The following is a 19,550-nucleotide window of genomic DNA, read 5'->3' as shown; positions in this document are numbered from 1 at the left end:
GAGAAGTGAATGAATTGAAAGAGGGGGTGAGGGTGGGGCACGAAGCAAAACGAACGGCTTGTAGCGCTTGGGGTTCCAAGATGTGGTCCAACCCCTGAAATTCAGATAAATTAGCTCCAATTATTCATGCACTGGAACTGCAGTGTTGTGAGCATCCAAATTCTACACAGCAGGAGCAGGAAAAGGCTTCTTGGTTTTATGATCGCACTCCTTCAGGCTGATGGTTCAGAAACAGAACTCAATTACATTTTAAATCCATTTATTAAAAAAAAAAAAAAAATCCAGACACATCTTTAAATATGGAAACAACATGCAAAGGAAGAACACTGTTGTTACAGTTATCAAACTCTTAGATTTAAACATGAATCTATGCACTTCAGACATGCACGTCAACACAAGCATGTCCAAGTAGAGAGATGAAGGGGGAGTTGGTTGGTGCCTGATGTCAGCTCCGGTGTCATTTACATGAACCGTGAATCTAAAGCCTCTGACAACAGAAAGCCTCAGCTGAATTTGGCTTTAGAGAAATCCATCTCTGGGTGCTGAGCCATGAACCTGCAGAGACAGAAGGTGTCAGAGTCAGAAACAAAAGGAAGGTGAGAAGGCGAGGTGCAGTGAGCCTGTGAAGTCAGTGAATGGGAGATTCGTTCATTTATGGATCATGACAGTTGGTTCAAGTTTTTTGGAAGGAACAGAGCACGTTACATCTGTTATCTCACATTTCTACGAAGTGAAATTATTCTAAAAACTTTCTGTATTCCAGGCTGGTCAGAGGAAAAGCCCTTGTTTTTTGCTGTTTGCAGCTGCAAAGCGAATGTTTATTTTAATTCTACTAAGAATATAAAGCTGTACGCTTCGTCTGAGATGACACCTTCACACAACATGTTTGATTGGACAGACACAATTTGACCTTTGTGTCACTAAAGAAACTCTGAGACCAATTACCTCCACAGCGCTCCCTATGGTAGTATTGTTTAACCTTTATAAAATTAAACAAGATCCTCAGAGGCAGTTTTAACAAGCTAGAAGAGGAAGTGGGCTTCAGCAGACAGCAGAGGAGGGAAAGGGGTCATTCCCAACAAACAGTAATAAGCTGCATAGGAACCATTGACTCATACAGTCATTGAAACATCAGTCTGAGGTTTGTTTGTTTTATTTTCCCCCCACTCAGGAAAATTCCTACATGGACGAATTTTTATAAGAGGAAAATTAGCAGTACCCAATCTATTTCGTTTAAGTTAATTTTTAAACAAAGAAACAGGAAATTGTGTCATGTTAATTGTTACCATCTATTGTTTGCCTAAAACAAAGTTTCCATTTATTAAACCGATTGCTGTGAAATTGAAAGCTTCATATATCATTATTATTTGTGTACAAAAACAAAACTGGGTTCATGTGCTCATAAATCAATGAGCTCTTCGTGGTTAATCATCATGACACACTGACAAAAATCAACACAACTGAATTCATTTTATATTCAAAATGACCCAGAACGTGTGACTGAGCACACAAAAATCAAGCCTGAGGCTGATGTTTCCATAGACAAGTATCGCCCCCTGGTGGTCATTAAAAAGATTGCAGCTTTAAGGCTTAATTTTTAAGATCCAGAAGCTAAGTCTATCTTTTAGATAGAAGTAAGGCTGTGCCATTAAATTCTTGGATAAAGCTCCAAGTGCATGTTAACTTTCCTTTGAAGAACCCTAATGTACGGATTCAAACATGATAGACTCGTCATCTTTACCGTACCGCACACACAGACCCAGTTTGACATGGATACTGGGATACCTACTGTTTAAATATTACTGCCTCAACAAACACACCATGTTACTGCAGCTCTATTTGTAACATTGTTTCTTGGCAATTTCACTGACTGGGATATACTTACTTATATTTTATTACTAATTTCCAAAGTATACTACAAACTTTTTTCCTCAGTGGTATCAGTTCATTTCACTACACTATCAAAACATGCCTGCAGGAGAAACATCTTTGCAATTTCACGTGAAGGCAACTGATTCTTTTCCCATCTTTTTTCCCCATTTTTTTTGCCGTCTTTAAAATGTGATGAACTTAGTTTCATGACATTTCATTTTTTATCATCTCTCCTGCAGCTTTGTTTGGATCCTTCTTTAATTTTTAAAAACTGGTGCCTACTTTACCCACAGTGTGGGTCAAAAGTAGACGGCTCCATTATTCAGATGTTTATTAGCGTCTACTGTAGCCTTCAGACACAAAATTTGCACCAACACTGGAACCTACTTTTTAAGGATATCTTGTTTCTTCTGCTCTTCAGATGTAGGGAGGCCCATTGATTTTTGCCTTTGGTCGTACATCATCTTCTCCACCATACCACGCGTCTCTCCATCCAGATCTGACAGCTGTTGAACAGGAAGCACGCACAGTGAGGAAGGAGCAGAAAGATCCACACCTGTCAGTAATCTTTTAGTTCCTTTTACAACAAACAGTTCGAGTGAATGTTGCATTTACCTTTGAGTTCTCGGGACAGACTTTCTTGGTGTTAATTTCAGGATCTGTAGTGACGATCTTGCTCCACCACTCCATTTTGTTAATCTGAAATCAAAATACGATTTGACACACTCTCTCTCTCTCTCCAGTTGACTGAATAATTCCACAGTGTGCCACACATCTACACGTCTTCTTACCTTTTCCAAGTGGACAGTAACCACCTTGCCATCATCGATGAGCCAGGAGCTCTCCTCTACCTTCACCTCGTTGTAGAGTTGGCCATCAATAACTGGAGGATGTCCTTTCAGGCCCACTTTGATGGATCGCCGCTGGATGTCCACAACTACATCTTTGCCCTTAATGCGGAAGTTCACACTAAAGGGCACTGCCACCTGTGGGAGGAGTTTAATCATTAATATTTTAATTACACATGTGCACTAAATCACAAGTAGAGGCGCACATGTGTTCTTATAAGCTTATAAAACTCTCGTCTGCACAGAAAAAAAGAAAAGAAATTCCACTGCTCTCCAATAAAACCTTTTTTCCACTCAAAACTGTCAGGCTCAACTTGAATTTTAGGGTTTTCCAGTAAGTGGTAGTATCTGGTAACAGGCACTTTTTAGTACCTAATGAGCTGGAGTGATCTCGGTAGATCTGATAATGTGATTCCAACAGACTGCATGCCACTGATTGTGTGGTACCACTGACTAGCCAATCACTTATGACAGTGTCGCCTTACGAAAATTAAAACTGCCCTTGAAACCCGGCAACGAGGAATATGGCCACACAAGAAACAACACTGTGGTCTCTGAGTCATGCACCGAGCAGGAGGTATAAGATTAGGTCGACACCCTCCATTTTTGCACTTGTGTCGCGTACAAATGATGTCACGGAACTTTCTCGCATGTTGCTATAACAACCCCAAACACATTAGGTGGTACTCAAATGTAATGGCAGATGTTAAAAGACATTTAAGACAACTTCCAGCACCTTTTATTTATCCAGTATTCTGTATGCATTCTGACTCTTTCCACAACAGTCTTGGCATATCTGAATAAAGCTGGAAGGAATAATAATGTAGAATTCACATAAAAAGAGCAGTGTCATTTTTCCCTTCTGCAGAGTCCAATGGAAAACAAATACAAATGTGTTCTGGCACATGCTGTTTAAGGAAACACATCACTTGAAAGAAAGAGGCACAGGGCAATGCACAGGAAACATTAAGATGGTTTTAATATTGTGCTATCCACCTGGCAAACTCAGGCAAAGGTGACATTACTGAGCTGTAATAACAACATTATGATGGAGCTGTACGTATGGTGAGAAGCTGAGGGGTAAGAGATGCTCAAAGAACCATTCAGATGTTCAGTAAACACAAGCTGAGAAGAGGTAAAGTCCAGCATGATGCTGAAACCAGAAAAAACTCACATCAACTTCAGACAGGGTCTGTGTCCACTTGTAGTTGGGCAGGTCAGCTCCATTTCCCGAATTAGGCTTCAGTTTATCTTTGTCTTTCTCATCCTCCTCTCCTTCAGAGTCCGACTGAAGGAAACGAAAATGAACATGAATAAGCGTTAATTAAAAAAAACATTAAGCGCACTTCATTTTACTGCTTAGTCAACACTAAGTAATAAGGTACATGTCAAACTCCTCACTCACGCCTTTCTCTTTCTCGGCTTTGTCAGATGACATCTCTGCTGCCGCCGCTGTATTCTCCTCTTCCTTCTTTTTCTAGCATAAAAAAATCCAGACATAAAGTTAAGTAACCGACATAACAGTTCAGAGTTTAAGTTAACCGTTTCAGAGACACACTGGTGACAGAAAATGAGAAAATCCGTATTTCACCTTATCAAGTTCAGTCTGAAGCTTCTCTGCTTCCTCGTCTGTCAGCTCCTGGATTCTTGGACCGTCGTCATTCTTCTTTTTCTTCTCCTCCTCTGCAAGCTTGGCCGCTCTTTCAGCTTTTTCTCTTTTTTCTTTCTCTTGTTTCATCTGCTTCTCTTTCTGGGCCTTCAGCGCTAACTTGCTGTGGTGAGCAAAGGCATCCTTGACGAGCTGAAGAACATAGGGGATTTCAATTAAAACTGAGGGATGGGTGGAGTTCTGTGTTAATCACTGAAATCTTGAATGTGACACGAGGTATAGATGGAACAGCAATGCTCACCTTCTCTGCTGCACCTGAATCACCACCAGTGAAGAAATCAGTTTTGCGGCGGAGGAAGCTGAAAAATGTGTTTACTAACTGTTGATAGAAAATAGGTCAAGAATAAGTTACAAAATCCATATAACAGATTACAGCTTTATTATGGACTTATGACTGTGTTGACGAGACTGGACTGAAATAAATTACTGCTTGGATGGGAGAGCCTTCCTTTTCTGTGACGGGTGTCTCTGTGATCACCACTCGTAAAATACATCATTGTAACCAAACATTCATTTCGCTTCATCAGTTTCCAGATCACATCTTTCACCTTTTCCTCATAACAGCAGGTCTCTTTTTAGCAAATATATTTTCTTCCAGAACCTTCACCCGTCCAGGGCACAACGTCACATTACTACAGTACAAAACTTACTTGTAGAACGAACATTACTTTTAACAGTTTCTATCAGGAACATGGACCATCTAATAGACATGCTCAAACAGAACTAAGTTCATTTTTTGCTAAGTTGTGCTGCCTTCTTAGTCACATGTATGCCAAATTCACCAGAACACTCCGCAGCTTGCAGCTAAGCTAGTCCACGAAAGCCATGGTTATTAATAACAAAATCATTTTCTAAACTTTGCAAAACAGTTAAAAACATTCATTTTTTTTGTGCGTGTTTGTGACTGCTCATAGGCACGGTGTACATACTAGCTTACAGGCTAACCACGTTAGCGTTAGTACAGTAGCTTTAGCATGTTAGCACGGCGATGCACTGCTTTACCTCTTGTACCCCTCCTTCGTGTTGCTGCGCCATAACAAGCAACATGCCGTCATATTTTTCTTCATCTTCACCCATGCTGACTGACTGAGAAACGGAATCGGAACACCGGCGCAAAAATCAAGCAAAGCAGGTTCTGTTAGAAAGAAAGCAAAGCTGTTCTGTGAGAGTCACGCTGAACACTTCCTGGAAACAACCCCCTTCTTGCTCTTGTTTCGACCAATTGGAGCAACACACTATTATTGATAGCTAAGGCACCCAATAAATGGAAGGCGCTGTTTTAGGGCGGGACTCGGGCTTATTTGAAGAGTAAGAATATTCTAGAGAAGAGAACGGATCCATGATTGAAACTTAAAATTTATTCAGTTGAATGCTAATCGTTTAACATATTGGAATAAAATAATAATAAAATCTAGCCTGCTGCCATGTTATCGCGGATAGGTAGAAATAATAGGTGCAATTTGCTGGAAAATGGAGGTTTAAGCAGCTACTTGTTCTTCTTTTTTTAAAACACAATCACAGACATAAACAAGTATAAAATATGCCATAAAAAGTAAGATGAAAATATAAAAAGTCAAATTTCCAACCTTAGTTAAACTCCACCTTATCCAGGGGCATTTCCAGGCGAGCTGAAAAAAATAATCTCTAGTGCGTCTTGGGTCTACCTGGGGCCTGCTCCTGGTAGGATATGCATGCCTGTAACACAGGGGTGCCCAATCCCAGTCCTCGAGAGCTACCGTCCTACAGCTTTTAGATGCATCCTTGGTCAGACACACCTGAATCAAATGAATGGCTTGTTATCAGGCCTTTGCCAAACTTGGTGGCATACAGAAGAGGTAATCAAACCATTTGATTCGGCTGTGTTGGAGTAGGGATGCATCTAAAAGCTGCAGGACAGTAGCTCTTGAGGACTGGGATTGGGCACCCCTGCTGTAACACCTCGGAGGCACTCTAGGCACATTGGAGTAGCAGCTCTACTGTGAAACCTGCTTGAATAACCAAACTCCTTATCCTATCTCTAAGGAAGAGGTCAGACAACTTTTTGAGAAAGCTTACTGGTGTCACTTGTATCTGCGATCTCATTGTTTCAGTCACTACCCAAAGCTTGTAATCTTAGGTAAGAGTAGGGATGTAGATCCCCTGTTAATCAATAGCTTTGCCTTTACACTTAGCTCTCGCTTCATCACAACAGACAGTTTACATCACTGCACCTGCACTACCCATCTTACTCATGAACAAGATCCTGATATACTTAAATTCCTCCACTTGGGGCAGAATCTTTTCCCTGACCTGGAGTGGGCACTCCACCCTTTTCCAGCTGAGGACAATGGCCTCAAACTGTTGTCCGTCCTGAATCCGAGGTTCGACTAGTAGATGAACTCTCCTTTCCAGTAGCCTGGCATAGTTCTTCTCACTGAGGCTGAGGAGTATGATCCTCATGTAGTTGGAGCACACCCTCTGGTCCTTCTTCCTAAAGATAGGAATCACCACCCTAGTCTGCCAGTTCAGACGCACCACCCCAGATCTCCACACAACATTCCAGAGGCGTGTCAACCAAGACAGCCCTGCAACAGCCAAGGTTTTAAAGAACTCATCCACCCCACAGACCCTGCTACCAAGGAGCTGTTGAACTACCTCAGTGAACTTGCCCCCAGTGTTGGATCAATCATCCCACTCGACTTTACTTCCTCTACACAAAATGTGTAAATGGGATTAAGGAGGTCCTTAAAGTATTTCTTCCACTGCTTGCCTATATCAGTTGAAGTCAGCACCACTCCACTTGCATTATTCACATGTGAGCAGAGCACTAATTTCCCCTCCTGAATCACCAGATGGTTTGTCAGAATCACTTCACCACAGACTGAAAGTCTTTTTCCATGGCCTCACTGAACTCCTTCCACACGACGTCAACGTGTTAGCGCGGTTAGCTCACTAACGTGTTGACGCCATGCAGCCCCACGCATGGGCCGATCCGCGTTAACTCACAAACGGAGATTTGCCACATTAATGCGGTTATGGCGTTAACATCATTTTAACGAGATTAACGCTGACAGCACTAGTGTAGACACAACAGTGGTTCCCAATAGTGGTTCATCTCTTAAATGCTTTTTTCTATGCTTAAATGATTCATAGGTTAGCCTTAAGTAACTTAACAAAAACAAAACAAACAAACAAAGAAACAAAAAACCCCACTGAATGAAACAATGAAAAACTAGAACTATTGCTCAAGACCACTTTAAAAGTTTACAGCAAAGGCTGGAATAGCAAAAACAGCATCAGCAGTGCTAAGATAGGACAATATAATATAATATAATATAATATAAGACTGTGTTGTCTCAAAGGCTCATGTGGTTATTGGTTGAATAATTTTATTAATTTCCCTCTTGTATATTCAGTAGCTTTTCAATACATATAGGAGAAGATAGCACATAGCAGACAGTGCATACTGTAATTTTGTCTTGTTTCAGTGTTTTCCATAGGTTTTCTCTTTTCTGTAGGTAAGCACCATACAGCACACCTCATCTTCAAAGTCTAGTAGGTAACTAAAATGCGGTGCATAGACTACATAACGGTGTCTTGGCAGCGATAATTTCGCCTTAATGGAGACACAAGTCCAGACATACTTGGCAGCTAATGAGGTTGATCCCCGGTTGTTTGCTTCATATTGCTAGGTGACTGTGGTCTCAAGAGCAATCCATTATTTGACGACAACAGAGGGGGAAATGTGATAGAGCTGGAAAGGATGGGGAGTACGACCACAACACATTAGATGCGAAACATAGCAGAGTGTGCTCATTCCCGTTAATCATAGCTTTTAGCATAGTCAGATGTCAAATTCAATGTTAAATGTTAAATGCACAAACATATCCTATTAGACACTATTTGTTTTGTTTTCTGTCTTTTCAGTACCTGAGCAATTACCTGTGTACTCACCTTCCCCTAGCTGTGCTTACATCATTCCTTTCGTAAGTTAGCTGTTTTCCTGTCAATTTCTTGTATGAAATTTCATTATTTTTAGTTTGTCTCTACTTTGATTTTCTTGTGTCTGATATCTGTCGGATCTGTTTTATGTCGCTCCCTTTTGGATTTGTTTGATATGATTAGTGAACATCTGTGCATGAGCTTAGGGCTTAAAGATACAGTGTGTAAAATACCACTGCTAGATATCAGTAGGTTGCAGATTGCAGTGAACTGAATTATAACTTCTTATCCTTCGCAATTTAAGTGCAAGAGAGCAGTGGTGGAGAGGGAAAAAGACCTAAAGAGAAAGAGATGATGAAAATATCTCTTTGTTAAAGGGTAATACAGAGTTTTAAAGGGTTATTTGTGATCTTTAAATGAAAAGTAACTTATGGCATAGTACTTATGTGGCCGGTGTCTAGTTACATAAAACGCGATTAAATGGAAATGCAAAGTCCATCTCCTCCACTGTTTTTAAGATGGCTGTGAACAATTTGTTTGAAGACATAATTATACACTAATCATTGTATATTTGTGAGTACAACATTTTTTTAATAAGCTAACCTTGTAAGCAATACAAAAATGTTACATTTATTAAGAGAGATGCTTTTTGTCCACAAAGACTTAATGTAGTGTTCATACAAATGTCACGAAAATCACAAATCCCTTATTACTGTCAATGGCTGCTTATGTCAATATTATACTTAAATAAATAAACAACAAATCTGAAAACACATGATCTTATTCTTAGCTAGGATTATGCAGGAACTCCAGCAGAGAAAGAAAGAGAGAAAAGACTGTCAAAAATAATGCACGCTCTGACTCCCTCATGTGGCCATCATACTCTATGTGACAAACAAAACATCCTGTTTTTGTTCCACTTCATAATCTTTATTGGTTTATTAAAAAAGACACATCTGATATCAGAAATTAGTTCCTGATACAACATATTTCTGCTGAAAAACAAAAAAACAAAACAAAGAGAAACACCCAAACATTCGATCTGCTACAGCTATAATGTGTCATTAGCAACAAAATGCAAAAGGCTTCACCAGACAATTCAACCCTTTCAGTAAAGTAAGAAGTATAGTTCGATAGATATAGTCAGCAATTCATTACTTCTTCTAAATTTTGGCCTTCATGGTCCAAACCAGAACAAGTTTCCCATCATTCCATTCTAACCATGCTGGGGTTGGGCTCTACAAAAACCTCAAGTATTCTGGTAGATTTTACAGAAAGACTACAAAAAATTGTTATTCTTTACACATGCAAGTAAAACAGATCGTGGGTGACACATTGTGTGGAATACGTGAACTAGTTTACCATTTGTATTAAATTACTACAGTTATGTTCCTTAACAACTGTAACCATAAACTGATAATGCTAAAGGGAAAAAAAAAAAATGGACTCAGTGACTCAGCTGGGAAAATCCCCGTCAGGACCCGGGGGTAAATACAGCCATTACATTTGTTGTCATGAAAACACACCTTCACTTCATGAGTCAGCTTGGGATAAACATCGCTAATAAGTTACGGCACACGATACAACCTAAAGTGTAGCTGCAGATCACGCTGGCTCATATAATATTTGATAATTGAAAGCAAACGGTAAAACAGTCACAATCAAAATGTATCCAACACACAGTTAAGATATGAGCTTCTGAGTTATCAGCTTGGTATAAACTTCATGTTTTGAAACAAATAATAAACTGATCTGAAAAAAACAAAACAAAAAACACATTCCATGTTGTCTGAATATTAACTAATGATATGAAATATTAAAAAAAAGACAGGTGAAGGCTTTTTTTTTTGCAGCCTTCAACTTGTATTTCCAATTGGACTTAACGAAACACAATACAGTTACAATGAAAACTCTACTTTTCCTCTACATAGAAAGTATGCAGTGACACCAACCAGGTGCTTCCCTTAGCCAATCTGAAATTATTCAAATTCTGGAAACTATCAGAACATTATGTAGACTCATTAACTATATATTTGCGACATAACCACAAAACTGAAAGCAAAAATATACTCATCAAATCAAATCAATGATAATGAAGGCATGTGAAATGTGCAAAACAACAGAAACACCAACGACAAACTTTAAATCTAAGAGTAAAATGAGAGCGAGCTCTTAGGATCCTAACTCCTTCAAGGACGAGGGGACGGTTATACAACATGTATGATACAACACCTAAGAGCTGCTGATGACGTCTGCCTGCAGGGCAAGCTCCCCATTAAGCAATCCTTCAAACACAAACATAACATTTATGAACCAGAAATATCTACACACAGAGCCCTGAGTTCACTGAAGTCCTTCCGACAATGTGAAACTTCACATTTTCCTTTTTTGCCACAGCAAAGCCACGGTCTCTGCAAACAGCTTGGCTCAGCCAGGCACTTGTGTGCAAGTAGGGTCTCCTTTCGACGTCCCGTATGTCACCTTTTGGACACAGTTTGACAAATAAAGAAAAATGTGGTGAGTGAATCATGTTCTCACATAGGTGCGGATCAGCGGGACACCTGAAGAATTTGTCTCTGTGTGTGAAGTGGAGTATGATGTCGGGGAACTAGAAGTGTGACCTGCAAGAACACAGAACAGAAAGAAAGGTCATCATGAGCATGAACATGAAAACATGGCAGACTCATTTTGCTTCCTTGCATATCATAAATCAGACAATACACATAATGTTTGTGTGGCAGTAAGAGTAAAGTCACCAAAACTGATACTTTCAGTATCATTGCAAGCAAAAATGGCAACAACACAACAGTACTTGTTTTTTAGGTACCTTTGGCACACAAGAGTAAAGTTTGCTGTGTGGTTTCCTGTTGTGTTTGTTTCTCTGCACATACAAATGGAAGAGGATGCACTTAAACCAGCATACGGGTTATGCAAAACACAATCCTGACTATGGTTTCACACTGTTCCACTCATCGACAGGCAGCACTCACACTGCAGGGAAGGACACAATCAAATAACAATACTGGCAACCACCAGTGCTACCCTTCAGCCTCCTAGTAGACATACCAATTTCAAAATCCTACGTCACCTTGTTTGTGAGTTATTGCATTCGCAAGGTTTTCAGAAAATTGGACCTCCGACCTTGAGCTCAAGGTCGCTGAGATTCAAACTCGTCCTAGATTTTTAGTAGATGGTATCAATTTTAAAAGCCTAGGTAACTTGCTTTGTGAGGTATTGCATTCACAAGTTTTTCAGAATATTTTATCTTTGTCCTTGAGGTTGAGGTCACCAAGATTTTTAGTAGATGCACCTATCGTATAAATTTGAAGATCCTACATTGCTTGTTCTCAGGTTATTGCATTCACAAAATTAGGTGTCCACGCCACCTGCTCACCCAGAGCGGTGCCTTTCACACCTAAACACCACTTGCTGTTAAAGGTCCTAATAATTGCTTAGTTTTGTTGATTATTGTTAGTTCCTTTTCTCATTTCTCAGCTCATGTGTGAATCACCATCTACTTAGAAACATGAGTGCTTGGTGTCAAAAGGCCTGTATTCATTTTATGGCTATAGAAATGTCTAAAACTTGACAGAAGTCATATTTTCAATAAACCACTGTGCTACTCTTGGTGTAGTGGTGTAAGCTTTCTACACAGGAGTGGAAATATATGTTTGTAAATGTTTCAAGATCACAGCAAGTGCTACTACTGCTTAGTTCCACATGTGATGGTGTCGTACCTTTCCATGGTTCTGTCACCTGTACATTGTAATGCAAAATTTTGTTGAAATTTTTAGATGGATGGTCCATTAAATGTGGACAATTTTAAAAATGTTCTTGAATTGTATTTCTTACCTACTTAAAACTTGTATGTATATTTCTTTATATAAAAGATGAAAATTGCTTGCTAATGTTATACAGATAAGCACATAACTGCATGATATGTTTTGTAGTTTTGCTTCTGGCTCAAACACCAAGATATGATTGAAGTGCAAACTTTCAGTTTTAATTCAAAAGGTTCAACATAAGTCCTGAATTAACAGTTCAGAAATGACAGCTATTTTTTTAGGACCTCATTTTTAGAAGCTTGAAAATAACAATTGACTGATAATCAGTTTCATCATCATGTGAAGTTTGTTTTCTTGGTGTTTCACTGGATCTGCCAATATGAGATCCAAAGAGATCCGGAAGACCACAGAATATAAGAAAATGTGATTTCAGAACAAGTAACCAAGTCAAAAACCCTCAAGGTCTTACAAACGAGAGATGTCTTCATGAATGGAAATGCAGATAATTTACAATAAGGTGCAAACCACTGGTTACATTCAAGAACAGAAGTGCTAATTAGACATCTAAAAACCTAATAAAAATAAAATTGGACAGATGAAACCAAGATTAACTTGCACCAGAATGATGAGGAAAGTATTAAAAAGGACAGAAATGACTCATGATCTAGTGATCCAAGGCATACCACATTATCATACCACATACAACATTATGCCATTGGGATGAATGGCTGCCAGTGGAACCAGTGTTTATTGATGATGTAAATACTGATAGAAATAACAGGACAAATTCTTAATTGTACAGAGCTATACTCTCTGCTCAGATTCAAATTCTGCAAAACATACACACACTCTGTGTTGCTTAATAAAATTTATTTAAACATTTCAGATGAAGCTGGCTAAAAGATCTAAAAAAACCAAAAACAAAACAACACATCATGCCACGATCTGAAGTTACTTAAGAACTGATAAGAAACAGTCATGGACATCTATCAGGTATCAGTCTGGAAAGGGCGACAAAGGCATTCCTAAGACTTTGATACTCCAATGATTTCCACAAATGGAGAAAACTTGCAAAAGCGGTGATCCTTCCCAGGAGTGGCCAGCCAATCAAAAATACTCCAAGACTGCACCGATGGCTCACAAAAGAACACAAAAGAACCCAGAACAACTTTTCAAAAACTGAAAGTCAGTGTTCATGATTCCACAATATGACAAAGAGAAAGAACATCCATTGTTGGTCTGCAGACTGAAAAGAACACAAAGGCTTGTTTCACATTTACTAAAAAAAACATCTTGACGATCCCTAAGACTTCTGAGAAAATATTCTGTGGACTGACAAGACAAAAGTTGGAATACCAACTACCAAAGGGCAAGAGGCAGGTCGCCAGTCTGTCGCAGGGCTAACGCATAGAGACAGACAACCATCCACACTCACATTCACACCTACGGACAATTTAGTATGACCAATTAACCTAACCCCTGTGGGAGGGAGCCGGAGAGAATCCACATAAACACAGGGAGAACATGCATCTCCACACAGAAAGGCCCTGGCCAGGTGGTGGAATCGAACTCAGGCCCTTCTTGCTGTGAGGCAACAGTGCTAACCACCATGTTAAATCTTTTAAACCAAAAATCAAAATCTGCTGAAACCAGTGCCACTCAACAAAAAGTAGACCATGACTACAGAAGAGCTGTACAACATATCATGATCATACCCTTATTTAAAGTCAAAATATATTTTTGTGCAATTTTTCCAACATTACTATATGGGAGTGCATTTAAGCCTGTGGTGTTAAGAATTTTATCAAAATTGTAGGAATTATGAACACTGAAAAGTATCTAAGATACTGCAATGTAAAACCATCTGAAAATCATCTAACAGGCAATGACTTCATTTTTTTTTTTTTAGCACACTAACGACCACAAACCCACTGCTAATGCAGTAAAAGCATTAATGGAGTCACTGTCAGGCATGGATTGGCCTCCCCAGAATTCAACATTATTAAAGCAGTGTGAGATCAAGTTGATAAAAAAAATGGAATAAAAGGCAGCAAACATCCAAACATGAGCTTTGGAGTGTTTTTCAAGAATCCCGTAGATTAAAAAAATGACAAGAAAGCTTCCCTAACATGGTTTAGGCTTTTTTAAAGAATAAAGGTAGTCATTCCAAACTTGTTAGACGTGTACACTCTGCTTTTGCTTTGCACATGGTATTTCCATATATGTTTACCCATGTTTCAATAAATCGCTGCACCTATTTTCCTCAAAAATATAAAGAAATATGAGAAAAGCTAAAACAGTGCTACACAGTACTGCAGTTCAGTTCATATTTTAATAACTTTTAATGGTGTTTTATTTGTTTTAAAATAGTCTTTTGTAAGTATCAGTGACATGACACACCATAAACCACTTTTCTGGGCATTCATACGGTAATTTAAATCCCATACATCAAACAGGAACTTTTGGCTGCAACGAACCAAGTTGTTTGAAATGTTTGTTGTGACTTTACCATGATTATAAGTTAGTTATTTGTTATTAGTTATTAACTAGTTATTTGAATTAAGGGAAATTAAGTGAAATGCTTCTATCACAATATGCTGCAAATCTCATTCCACCCAATCTATGTACAGCACAATGCTACAGTATTATGTGCAACTTTATCTTCCTTGTAAGAAAAAAACAAGACTGTTAAAATACTGAAATAAGTTCAGTCCAGAACCACTTTTGCAATTTATCTCCATTCACTCCATTCTTCAGTTCATAGTGGATAGTCTGAGCCAATAGTATCAGCCCCTTGTTGGCAAACTGTGGTCATTTTGGGCAAAAGATTAATTTAACTCTGTGGGATCCATATTAATATCCATTTTATGTTCTCATCACTGTGTCATTGCTGATGCCAGCAAATTTGCCACTCTGGCTAGAGCTACAAAAAACAAACAAGCATAGGTGGAGTAATGTTTATAAATGGCAGCCATCTGAAAATGTTTCCAACAGCCCAGCACCAAACACAAACAGTTCCACAATATGTAGTACAGCGGCCATTATTTTTAAGGACAAAAATATGCAAGAAGTTCACTCTCAAAGATGGAAAGAATGGTAAGAACGAGAGGACAGGAGAGGAATATAAGGGAATATTTTCAAAGTGCTCAGTTGCATCTAATAAATCTGAAATTTAATGTTTAGGTACGGTTCTGAAGTATGCTGGAGTTTTAAAATTAGATATTGGATCAAACATCATGTATAGCTATAGTGTATATTTTTATTATAAGGCTGGACGAAAATATAGAGGGTTCAGTACAGTTCATTGCAGGCTAAAGTGGCTAGTTTGCAGTGTTGTGGTAAAGTTCACAGCAATGCATGTTGTACTGGTGCAGGGCAAGCTATGGTTTTGATGGTCAAAGTTACACCAAGCCAAGTGAAACTGTGCTTATCTCTTTAAGCTTATCTGTGCGATTACTGTTACTGAATTCAGTTAACACTACGAAGAGCAATAAAGCTTAGAGCTTACAGCACAGCTCAGGTGATCACAGCCTGTATGCAAAAAAACAAATCTACTGCAGCTTACAAAACAAATTTTTACAGGTCTTCTTTCTAGTGAATTCCCCCCATGCTTCATTGTTACACTGTACCCCACATGTAGAATCTCACATTAGCCCATGAATAAAGCAATACACCTTTGATACAATTTAGCGTGTGTTATTTAGCTATTGTAACTCCCAGTGATTCCCTTTTATTTGATTTGTGATAATAAACTTAATTACATATGAATTGGGCCATGAAAAAAGAGAATGAAAGGTGAAACAAAGGTGTGAGGTGTGAGAAAATCTTATTTTTGCCAATTGCTAAATGCTTTTAGAAAAAAAACGTATTCCTTAGTCTTTGTAAATATTTAATTTAGTGCTAACCTATTTGTAAACAAATCTTTTCTATTGCCTGAACTCAGTTACCAGTTAATGACAAAAACACATAATTGGTAAAGCCAGATCATGAAAAACATTGATTAGTCAAAAATCACAAATGTTAGCTTTCTTTTTTTTGGTTATCTAAATAATCCAAACACCCTGCCAGTGTAATTTATGTTTGGTAGCAAGATTTTTAACAATTTTGTTCAGTCATAAAGTGCACGGATGAACTATCAGTGTAAAGCAGTGGTTCTCAAGCCTGTTCGGGCATGGCCCGCTTCTGAAGGCACAAAACGTTCATGCCCCAATAATATTTTTTTATGAATCACTAACAATAAAAAGCGTTCAAAATAATTTGGAAAATTACTTAAATACTGACCTAATTTCACTTCATACTGTTTACCTAGTTGTCAGTGCCCCACCTGCAAGGGCTCCACGCTCACTGAAATTTAGTGAAGCAACTCAATAGAAATGACGCAACTACTCCAAAAGCTACTTTTTGACTGGTGTAAAACAGCAGATGTCTGTTCCTGACTGACTGATAGATTAAACTGCACAAATGTGACAAAGTGTGACTGTAACATTCACTGATGCACATTATTTTTTAATCCATAAAGGCTCTAAAACAGAAAAGGTACAGAAAGTATAAATGAAAAGAAAACAAAAGCTTGAATGATTGAATTGAATCCTGTGCTCCTCCCACATCCTACTTCTAGTATATAGTAAGTAGTACATAGAAGAGCCTTAGCAGGCCTCATCTATGTCACCACATGGTGACTGAAGCATCTATAATCAGTCTTGATAATGAATAAACCACTCAGAATGTTATGTAACCCCATGACTGCAATATCTCTCAGCAGTGTTGCGGATTTTACTTGCAGTTTCTATTTACTAGCACTCTTATTTAAGTAAAGCCTCTGACTACTTTGTAACACTGAATGGCTTATATCGTCTATTGTATAGTGGAGCTAGTCTAATAAATTGACTTTATCAGAATAGCTCGTTTAGAAGAAACTTTCAACAAAGCTGAATAGTGCAGATTTCTTACCTCCATTGTTCCGCCAAATCTCCCTGGCACACTGATCAGAGGAGGTCAAATCTGATATTTGGATATTGGGATTTGATTTGTAGTCATCTTAGGTAGACAGAGAAAAATGAGATTGTTACTTGAAGCATTTCCTAGATGCCGGCGGGAACACTGATATTTCTGTAGTAAAGGAGTCGGTCAGGACTTACTGTTGTTGCTCACTGAAAAGGACTCGCTCTCCCTCATCGTCTCGTTTCCGCTGTCCGACAGTGTCCTCTCATTCCTGGAGATGTGTGGCCTCTTCTTCGTACTCTTCCGAGTGCTAATGCGGATGATTCCACGCACCAGCCGACACTCGGCCTCCTGCTCATCCATTTTATGCTCCTCAGCCAGTGAGTTGATGAGCTGGTTGATGGCCTTGCTCTTTTTAAGGAACACCGAGTCAGAGGTGCACCGGGCCAGTTCTTCAATTTGATATTCAGAGTAGAGCTCCAGCAGCTTCTTAGTAATCAGGGAGTCCACATCCTCCTCCCCATCCTCCCAGTCATCAATCCTTATAGACTCATGCAGGGACTGGTGGCTCGGTAGTGTCTGAACACCAGGAGGTGGCACGTATGGCAAAGTGGAAAGATTGGTTTTAGCACCTAAATACTCTATCGCGCTGTCCACTTTGACTCCAGCAATGTGGAGATCCTCCAGCCAGGGTTCTTCTGCAGTGTACTCTTCTTTGTTGTCTCTTGAGTTCATAGCTTGGAGACTCAACCTCTCTGGTTCATCTGGTGAACTCTCCTTCGGTGCCAGGCATGGAGCGAGGATGGAGTTCTGGCAGACCCTGTACAGGCCGCAAGTAAGTATGCTACATATAAAAGTCCTACAGCTTCCTGGAGAAGCGCATGGATTGCAGGTTTGGGTTGCAGTGGATGGCTCAGCTGAGCCAGGAATGAAGCCAATGGTCTCATACTGTCTGCCATTAGCATCCTTCAGGTCAGCTTTGTGGACTCCTTTTGTCTCTGAGTTTCGTGCTCTGTCTTCAACTGGGTCCACACAACGCTCTTCATAGGATGACCCCTGGCTGTTGCTCCGGCTGGGTCCAAGCCTGTGGCCTGCGCCACGTCCTGAACCATGCGTAAGGCTGCTGGAGGTGCCAGCAGACATGATTGACTGCATCAGAAAATCCAAGAACAAAAATGAGAAAAACTGGTCATCTGAGGTTCAATTAAATGATGAGACAGGGTTGAAATAGCACTCTTAAACAAAATGCTTCTTATAAATCCACGTTGTCAAGCAGGAAATAAGTGTGCTCCTAAGCACCTGAGGGCATTTCTCTTCAAAACAAACGTGAAACTAATATCCGCAGGTGGCAGGTAATGCAGCCCAACAGGTTTTACGGAGTATGTGTACACACAGTCAGACACAATTACCCGTTCTTATATCAAATATACAGCATGATGTCATGGAGATCACAAAATACTAATTGAAACTCCAGTGAGTACACTTTCCCGGTGATTCACACCTATATTCATTTCAGAATTATAGAGTTATTTCCTTTTACTCATTACGAACACATAATGATGAAGGCTACTCGATGGATATGTTATAAATTTGAATCCCACATCTACTAAAATAGAAGCCTTCATTAAAATTAATTTAACAACAAGTGTGACTATTTCGCCAGTCATTAAAACAACCTGAGTAAAGACGAATGAATGCCGAATTTAAAAAAAGGTATAATTATAAATTCTAATTATTTTACATTTGTATTTATTTATTTATTTATTTAGTACATTAATCTTATTAGAAAACGACAATGAACTCCCAATGAAGCAATTCTTCAGTAGTGTTTGGCAACCTGTGTTGTGACGATATACGCATGGACATTTATCAACAGTATGACTTAGCTTTTAAAAAAACAAGTCAAACGGAACTATAGTTTTGCGGTTTTGTCTTTATCTAACCACAAACTCGATTTCACGGTAACTTTAGGAACATATGGGGTCGAATTTCCTCTCAAATACAAACATTATTTTCACTTTCATGGCGACTTGTCATTGCGGCTGTTTCCTCCATTAGAGGACTTTCTCACCTAACATTACTCACAGTTTACACGGTGCGTCCACCAGCCGTCTCCCGAATTACTGCTAGGTTCTCCACTTTATGGTACACATTTATTTATTGTAATCCATTTCGAACGTTTCGTGTATGAATTTCGCCCAAAAACGCCAGTTTCAACAAAGTTTTCGACCAAATCTGTGTACCTGAGCGTCAAGGTAGAAGACGCGCACCAGGTAGCTACAGCTAGAGGTTGGTCTTCCGGTTGCAAGTGACTTACAAAATAAAATGTACGTGAAATTGTCAATGTAATTTAGTATCTTTTGTACGATAATAGCGCATCACGGGCGTCTTAAATTTTCTCAGGAAGGCAATGATAAAAAAAAAAATCAACAGTTAAAGCACAGTTATACCCAACCTACCATTATAAAATGTAATTCTTACACTTTTATTTTTTGACACATTTCCGGTGCTTAT

The 19,550-nt window shown here is 39.1% G+C and overlaps 2 protein-coding genes across 4 annotated transcripts; both read right to left on the bottom strand.

The window, feature by feature from the left end:
* Window positions 1-242: 242 nt before the first annotated feature.
* Window positions 243-6,114, bottom strand: nudc (nudC nuclear distribution protein). Of its 2 annotated transcripts, XM_031741728.2 has the most exons (10): window positions 5,976-6,114; window positions 5,392-5,524; window positions 4,631-4,708; window positions 4,312-4,521; window positions 4,126-4,197; window positions 3,895-4,008; window positions 2,664-2,858; window positions 2,488-2,571; window positions 2,260-2,378; window positions 243-555 (listed from the first exon to the last, which is right to left on the bottom strand). In XM_031741728.2, the coding sequence occupies exons 2-10, from the start codon at window positions 5,464-5,466 to the stop codon at window positions 504-506; spliced, it is 999 nt and encodes a 332-aa protein (XP_031597588.1). In that variant the 5' UTR covers window positions 5,467-5,524; window positions 5,976-6,114; the 3' UTR covers window positions 243-503. The 2 variants fall into 2 exon arrangements, with proteins under 2 accessions (XP_031597588.1, XP_031597587.1); XM_031741727.2 differs by lacking the exon at window positions 5,976-6,114 and having other exon boundaries at window positions 5,392-5,601.
* Window positions 6,115-9,215: 3,101 nt separating this feature from the next.
* Window positions 9,216-19,355, bottom strand: kdf1b (keratinocyte differentiation factor 1b). 2 transcript variants are annotated; one of them, XM_031741701.2, is made up of 4 exons: window positions 19,108-19,355; window positions 17,234-18,185; window positions 17,046-17,132; window positions 9,216-10,931 (listed from the first exon to the last, which is right to left on the bottom strand). In XM_031741701.2, the coding sequence occupies exons 2-4, from the start codon at window positions 18,177-18,179 to the stop codon at window positions 10,837-10,839; spliced, it is 1,128 nt and encodes a 375-aa protein (XP_031597561.1). In that variant the 5' UTR covers window positions 18,180-18,185; window positions 19,108-19,355; the 3' UTR covers window positions 9,216-10,836. The 2 variants fall into 2 exon arrangements, with proteins under 2 accessions (XP_031597561.1, XP_031597560.1); XM_031741700.2 differs by having other exon boundaries at window positions 19,122-19,352.
* Window positions 19,356-19,550: the final 195 nt, after the last annotated feature.

The sequence above is a fragment of the Oreochromis aureus genome, linkage group 22 (genome assembly GCF_013358895.1).
Source record: "Oreochromis aureus strain Israel breed Guangdong linkage group 22, ZZ_aureus, whole genome shotgun sequence".
NCBI lineage: Eukaryota > Metazoa > Chordata > Actinopteri > Cichliformes > Cichlidae > Oreochromis > Oreochromis aureus.
Note: the sequence above shows the minus strand (reverse complement) of the source record. Positions and strands in the feature narration are given on the sequence as shown.